This window comes from Xenopus tropicalis, chromosome 5 (assembly GCF_000004195.4).
Source record: "Xenopus tropicalis strain Nigerian chromosome 5, UCB_Xtro_10.0, whole genome shotgun sequence".
NCBI lineage: Eukaryota > Metazoa > Chordata > Amphibia > Anura > Pipidae > Xenopus > Xenopus tropicalis.
In genome coordinates this window covers 129,993,935-130,001,841 of record NC_030681.2, presented here as the reverse complement: position 1 = coordinate 130,001,841, position 7,907 = coordinate 129,993,935, and the positions used below count along the sequence as shown (strand labels likewise).

At 39.5% G+C, this 7,907-nt stretch overlaps 1 protein-coding gene across 1 annotated transcript; it reads right to left on the bottom strand.

Moving 5' to 3' along the window:
• Window positions 1–1,066: 1,066 nt before the first annotated feature.
• On the bottom strand, window positions 1,067–7,847 carry srprb (SRP receptor subunit beta). The gene is made up of 7 exons (NM_203711.2): window positions 7,637–7,847; window positions 6,464–6,558; window positions 5,594–5,671; window positions 4,393–4,475; window positions 3,667–3,803; window positions 2,407–2,461; window positions 1,067–2,147 (listed from the first exon to the last, which is right to left on the bottom strand). Exons 1-7 carry the CDS (start codon window positions 7,767–7,769, stop codon window positions 1,934–1,936), a joined length of 795 nt encoding a protein of 264 aa, NP_989042.2. The 5' UTR covers window positions 7,770–7,847; the 3' UTR covers window positions 1,067–1,933.
• Window positions 7,848–7,907: the final 60 nt, after the last annotated feature.

The following is a 7,907-nucleotide window of genomic DNA, read 5'->3' as shown; positions in this document are numbered from 1 at the left end:
AAACAGACTGCTTGACAACCACTGCTGCAGGTGTGACCCAGGGGCCATGCTTATATATAGTATTGTAGCCTTTTGATATATGGCGGTGATACATTCAACAAGCAGAACCTCCCTAGCAGAAAGCTCATAGTTGCAGTGGTTGTTGCCAATGCCTTTTGATAACTGGTTATTGAAAGATTATAGATAAACCGGTCATGACGCTGGGTTCATAAGAAAGGAATTGGAAGGCCTATACTGTTACACAAAGCTAATGATAGTTACTGGGGGCAGTAAGGACTCATGTAATGATGGGCTTCTTGTCTTGCTTTTTTGCATAATCATGGCTGAAAGTTCTTCTGTGTTTGTACATACCTTGTATGTATCATGAGGAAGGGCACGCAATATTAAAAATGAGTGCAGAAGAGTGCTGAGCTTGTTCTTATAATATATAACTTAAGGCAGAATTAAAAACAGTTTACCCCAAAATGTACTTTTAGCACTATATAAGCAATCATTTCTAAGATAGAATAGCTTCATTGAAAGATGATCAGCAAAGCACTTGATAAGGTAGATCACAATGCAGAGTCCAAGAGTGCCTCAACATTTTGCTTTAGCACCTTATATAATTTTCTGATTCTTGCTTTTGTTCCCTCTTTTTCTAACTCTTGTTATTTTCTGATCCAAAATGTTGTTTTCTCTTTAATTATTTTCTTTGTTTTTTTTTTTTTTTTTAACTCCCATCTCCCATTCTTTTTTTCCCCCAGTCCTTCTTTTGACTTCTCTTCAGGTGTCCACTTCATCTATTTTCTTTTTCTCTCATGACCACACTTGTGCTCTCCTTTTCCCCTTATATTCTGTTAGAATTCTCTCTGCCTTGCAATTCTCTTGTATTCACCCCCCCAGAAAAAGCAATACTAACGCAATGTGCTTTCAAAACAGCACAATACATGAGATACAAATTGACACCATATTTTGATTCCTCTACAGTGCACTTAAACTGGCAGTTTAAAAAGATTTATATGTACTGCCTAGTTTCTAGGATTGCTGACCCTAGTCATGAGAGTAATGACAAAAAAGAAAGACAAAGCAGACTGAAGAAGTTTTAAAAAGAATAAAACAAAGAGGGATGGCAAAATAAATAAATAAAAAAACATAGCAATAAACTGAAGGTGAACTTCCACTTTAATACTGATTTATTTGAAAGTTCAAATTCAAAATAAATATATGTCCCTAGAGCAGGGGTTCCCAGCCTTTCTTACTAGTGAGTAACAGCCAAATGTAAAAAGACTTGGAGAGCAACTAAAGCATTATAAAAGTTCATGAAGGTGCCAAATAAGGGCTAAGATTGGCTATTAGGCAGTCTCTATCAGCTTACAGGAGGCTTTATTTGGGAGTAAATCTTGTTTTTATTAAACCAAAACTTGCCACTAAGTCAGGAATTCAAAAATAACTACCTGGTTTGGGGGCACTGAGCGCAAGATCCAAGGGGTTGGTGAGCAACATGTTGCCCCTGAGCCACTGGTTGGTGGCACAACACAACCTGTGGTCCTCCAGATGTCTAAACATGTACCTAACGTCCATGCCAAAGGCTGTAAATGGTACAGTGGAAGTTGTAGCTAGACAAAGGCTGGAGAAATACAGGTTGCTCTGCATTAACCATTCCCTCAGCACAGAATGGGAGGTGGAAATCCAGCATGTAAGGAATTCATTACATTTTGGTTATTGTTCAAGTGACATGGAGTACAAGAGCTGACAAAATAGACACTGTTTCCTCAGAGCTGCACGTTTCTTTTGTCTAAAGCATAGTAAGAAAGCGGCAGCCTCACCAATGCAGCAGTCATGAACAAGGCACCAACCAAATAAGGGTTTCCCTTACGAGTCAAGATGCAGAAAAATCCATTCAATGTTTCATCATCTTAGCACCTGTGTCCTTGTACAACTTGGGAAAAGTTTCTCAAACCAGCTTCGCCAGCCAGCCCTCAACATTACTGATATTGGCATCACCGTCCTCTTCTTTACTGTCCCGAGTGCTGCATTCCAGGAATTTTACCTTCATAGGCAACTGGGTAAAATCAAAGTCTTTGCCTTTCTTCCCAAGCTGCGTGACGCCAGAGTTTCCACTCTCCAAGATGCTAGGGGCAGCTGAGCGGGTGACACGAAGAGTGTTCCTATTAAACAGAAAGAAGGAAAAGAGACTTGTATATAAAAATATCAGCATATATAATAGAGCAATATGCTGCAGCGTATCACAAGCCTCTCTGGCAGTGAGAAGCACAGCCCCATTTAGGATGTTACTAGACATTATGCAAAACATTGCACTGTGCTAAATATTTAATAGGCATTATGTGCAATGCAAAAAACTATTAATTTGTATGACCAATGTATGCTTTGAATGAATTTCCCCCAGAGTGATTTATCGTTACTTACAGCTCTTTCTCCAGCTGCTGCTGTATAAGTTTGGCAGATTTGGCCATTGAAATATCTGTGAGAATATTAAGACATAAATTAATGGCTGCAGACAAAAGTTGCAGGGCTTCAAGCATACAAATAATAGTCTACCAAGAAAATGTTAAAGGACAAACAGGACATGCAGGAGAACTCAAATTAAAACAAAACATTTAAGGAATTCTACTGTCCAGTGCACAAGTACTGTATGTATATTAATAGAGATAGATTGATAGATATAGATATACAGTCACATGAAAGTTTGGAGATTAAAGGGGAGCACCACAAGGAGCTGAATTAAAAAAAAAGGCAATCTTTATTCAATCATGTGTAAAATAAAAAAAAGAGGACACATGTACATCCAAAGGACCTGTGCTTTATGCGTTTCGTGGTGTCCCACCACTTCCTCAGAAGCACAAGGGGAGATTAGTTGGTCACAGTTAAATCTCCGCTCCCACAGGTGCCTAAACTTTCCAAAATACCTTCCCACCAGCTGTTCTCTTTATTGCCAGTGGAAAGGAATTTCAGGAAGAGGCGGTGCCCGTGGAAGCGAAGATTAACCATGGGTGACTTATCTCCTCATGTGCCATGACACTAAAGGATGAAGAGAGTACTTCTAGGGCTCATTTATCAAGGCTGGGCAAATTTGCATATTGTAATCAAACATGTTTTTCCTTTCACTGCTTTAATCACAGCAGAGACAGTCAAGTAGATTAGCCATGATTGTTTAAAGGAACAGTAACACCACAAAATGAAAGAGCTTTAAAGTAATAAAAATATAATAAACTGTTGCCCTGCACTGGTAAAACTGGTGTGTTTGCTACAGTAACACTACTATAATTTATATAATAAGCTGCTGTGTAGCCACGGGGGCAGCCATTCAAGCTGGAAAAAAGGAGAAAAGGCACAGGTTACATAGCAGATAACAGATAAGTTATATAGAATACAATAGTGTTTTATCTGTTATCTGCTATGTGTCTGTGCCTTTTCTCCTTTGAATGGCTGCCTCCATGGCTACATAGCAGCTTATTTATATAAATTATAGTAGACTTTCTGAAGTAAACACACAACTTTTACCAGTGCAGGGCAGCAGCACATTATAGTTTAGTTACTTTTACACACTTTCATTTTTTGGTGTTACTGTTCCTTTAATATGGGTTACTGCCCAGGTGCAGCTTTGCCCAGCTTTAATAAATGAGCCCCCTAAAAGCCTGTGTATAAATATCGGAGAGAGGCACATACCTTGCTTATTGCACGCAATAAGTATTGGTGGCACATTTTTCAGTATTGCAACATCTGTCAAAAGTTGGTAAAAAAGCTCTGCCACCTCCTTCACCTCACGCTGGAACGCGGAACTGTCCACTACAAACAGCAATGCCCTGAAACAAATGTAAATTATACTGTTTTATCCTTAATGCCTTTTGTAAGAATATTTAGGCCGCTTAACAAGTCTCTCATTTTCTGAACAAATCCTACTCTAGGCTATTGCTCCGTTACATTTTTGAAATTTGCATAGACATTTAACCAAAGACTTTAATATTTTGTAGAGACACATTTAGCCAGTTACATATTTTATTCATTTGGGTTAAGTATGTACACTGCCATTTCATCTATGTAATGTGAGCTTATAAAAAATGTTTGTACCATAACGGGGAGAGCTACACGCCATTGTCCATGGATGAATATGGGCAATAGCCAGGGAGAGTCTCACTTGCACTAATAGTGGTTTGAATGGCAGGCTGGAAGATGAATAGTTAGGAGCTGATCAGAAAAATGAGGAATAGATAATAGCACTTTATGTTTTAGCACCTGATAAATGCAATAAACTGCACAAAATATATAGAAAATGGACCAACTGCAAATTGCCTCAGAGTATCAGAGCTAACTTTAACATTTGTGTGTCTTTTATGCCTGTCCCTAACGAATCAAATAGCATACATGCTCCAAGACTGTACTTATAGGTTATACCTTGCTGATGCTTTATATTGCTCCAGGAACTGAAGCCTCAAACTTTCATGGCCAGGGAGGTCAACAAGCGTCAAACTGGAACCCTTTGGGAGAAAAAAAAAAAAATCAAAAGGTAAAATGGTCAAAATGTTGTTAATTATTTATTGTCTGTGGGATAAAAGTAGTTCATGGAATAACATGTTTTCTTGCACACACTGCTCACATTAGATATGAGGAACTGGAGCTCACCATGTCCACAAACATCTCCAAGCCATAGTCCTCTATTATACAAGAAAAGATGCATGCAGATTCTTTGGATGGCCAAACAAAGCTTTAATGCATTTATTCCATGAATGCAAAGAAAACCACACCTAACAGAAGGGTCCCCCCTGAAAGCTTATATGCGGCTTTTGTTTGGTCCACCAAAAAATCCGAGTGTCTCTACAGTACTGTTAAGTCTTCTTTCAAATACTGTAAAACACCTGTATGCATCTAATTCTTTCCAGCAAACAGGAATGAAAATAAACACACCTCCATCTGAAACCAACACCTTAGCAATGCTAACACAAATGCGGATAAAAACAGTTAAAAAGAACGTTGGCTTTAGAGCAATAAAGGCTAAGTACAACCAAGTCACAAAGACTTAGCGGCAAAGAAGCTGCACTAACACCCTCTCTGGGCTCCAAAATACCAGAACAGGAATATTATATATATTATTATGGGACACTGGGCAGGTAAAGGAACAACAAGTCCCACAATCCTTCACTTTTGAGCAAGAAACATGTTGGGGTAGAGAAAAGGCTTTGGTGCTCTGAGGGGTGGGTATGTGTGAGTCAGGGGCACATCTACATTTGCCAAGGTTTCACATGGTTTTCTCTCACAGGGAGGAAACATGAGTATAGATGACTATACAATCTATACAATAAATAAAAAAAAATTTCAGTTATTAAGTGTACATGTATGTAATGCCACCTTTTACCAACAATAAAACATTACTAACTACGATATATATGTGGGTTCCGACCTGCACATTTACATTTTGTAAAAAGCATACTGGGGAGCACAATTTTCCTCTGTACTTTACAACTTGTCCCCACCTTTCTCAGCCAATGGATAATACATTGCCTATGTATACCATGCTGTGACCTGCCAACATTATGAGCCTGAACCACTGTGATGCCCTTTAAAAAAAAATTAAAAAAAAATAACCTGAGACCATTACCTTGTCATTCTTCACTTTATATGCAGCACAATTGGCAGTGATGGAGGTTTGGGTTTTCTTGTATGTTCCTGTAAGTAACTAAAATAAAAGAACACAGTGAATTTAGAACAAAAATGCTCATGGATTTAGATTATACTAGTAACAGAGAAATGTTACTAGAATGGATTATAAACCAGAGGAGGAGCAGCAGCATTTTTACATGGATACCGTAACGTTGGTCCTGTAAGAATCCTGTGTAACCATCATCAAGCAAGAGATGTAGATGCAAGCTATAGAAGTGTACTAGGAGCTGTAGCAACAAGTTGCTGATACCCACCTACACACACACAAAGCTACAGAAACAGGTTTCTAAAGAACATACAAAAGCAGATTATATATATAAATGTATTTATTTATTTGGAGCTGTAGAAGCAACTGCCAAATTTTATATATAGTGGGAGGTGTAGAAAAAGATGTATATCTTAAACCATAATAGAGAAAGTGTTTGTGAGCAAAACAAGCATAAAAAAAGTCCTGGGGGTGGCACATAAGAGCTATGATTGGCTATTTGGTAGCCCCAGTGTGGACTGGCAGCCTACAGAAGGACTGGTTTTGGCATTACACCAGGTTTTTATGCAACCCAAACTTGCCTCCAAGCCAGTAATGAAAAGATAAGCACCTTCTTTATGGCAACTGGGAGCAATATTCAAGGAGTTTGTAAACAACATATTGCTCACAAGCCACTGGTTGGGGATCTCTTAAACAGCAGGCTACAATTAAAATGCTTTCTTTTATGCAGGAAGGGTGCTCCAAAAAAAATAAAATTTTTGCAACCGGTGGGCAAGAGTAGCTTCATACAGAGCAACTGTACCCACGTGTTGGTAGTCATACCCTGTTGAACAGTAGAGTTTTTCCCGAGTCACACACTCCAATAAGCAGCACTGCTCTGCGGCTGGTCCGACTGCCTCGCAGAATCTTCCATAGAACTGAGGAGAGAGAAGACAATGTGACGCCCTTCCCAAAACACCAAGCAACTATACTAGAAACGAACAGCTCATGTTCCTTTGCTTTATAACCGGAAAAAAAAACAATAAAAAAGCACCTGTTATTACTTGCGCTATTAACCCAGATGCCTCACTTAATTTTTGAACTCATTTATACAATAGCAAATCCCAGGTTACTGACAGATGCAGCACTCTGCACCGCCCTTTATCTTTACAAAAGTTAAGCCTCCAAAAGGTTCTTATACAGGCAGTAATAAGGCAACCTCAGGCAATAGCACCATAATGGATTTGTCGAACTACATCTTTAAGCAAAGTTATTTGTAGTTGGAATTGCTATTGTAGTACAGGTATCGGACCCCTTATCCAGAAACCCATTATCCATAAAGTTCTGAATTACAGAAAGGTCATCTCCCATAGACTCCATTTTAATCAAATTCACATTTTTAAAAATGATTTCCTTTCACTCTGTAACAATAAAACAGTAGCTTGTACTTTATCCCAACTAACACATAATTATGTAATTAATCCTTATTGGAGGAAAAACAATCCTATTGGGTTTAATTACTATTTAAATAATGTTTTTAGCAGACTTTAGGTAGGAGATCTGAATTACGGAAAGACCCCTTATCCAGAAAATCCCAGGTCCTGTGCATTCTGGATAATGGGTCCCCTATCTGTCTGTTCCCTAACATTTGGCATCCCTCAGTGATTTCTCCTTTCCCTTCTACTTGTATCAGAAGTCAGAGGCCTAGGGGCCTAATCATATTTAGACAAAAATACACTTTAGGGACAATAACATCAGGAGCCATTTAACCTGTCAGTGCCCACACACTCAGGTACCACATGTTCCATGGCACAGTACATTGTGGGTACCAAATGGGGGTGGAGGAGAATTCCCCTAGCCGAGATGGTCTGCCCCACACACACCTTCACCACAGATTCACAAACCAATACAGTATCGCCTAAAGGTAGGGCACTTGGCTATTTCTGTCAGTCACATCATAAGTCCCTTCCCCATCTCCTCACACAACTGTACCCGGCTTGGAAAGTTGCCACTCACCAAAGCTAAGCACGACAACAATTAGGGCGATCCCCACGGAGAGCAAGGTCGGGTCTTGCTTCTGCAGCTCCTGTGTAATGAACTCCATGTCCGGCAACCACCGAGAATCATGTTGAACCTGAGGCTCCGCCATTATTCACACGTAGCAGTAACTAAGCGCAGCGCATGCGTACTCCTGCCCTAGAGATGCATTGCGCAGGCACCGACTAACAGTGACGTGTAATTCTCTCAATGAGAGCCGCTGTTCTATAGGCGCGGTGCAGGCCGGGAT

Coding starts and splice junctions, on each gene's coding strand:
- srprb (NM_203711.2), bottom strand. CDS start 7,769: ATGGCGGAGCCTCAGGTTCAACATGATTCTCGGTGGTTGCCGGACATG. Junction 4,476..5,593: donor ATAAAGTGAAGAATGACAAG/GTAATGGTCTCA, acceptor TTTCTCCCAAAG/GGTTCCAGTTTGACGCTTGT. Junction 2,148..2,406: donor CAGCAGCTGGAGAAAGAGCT/GTAAGTAACGAT, acceptor TCTGTTTAATAG/GAACACTCTTCGTGTCACCC.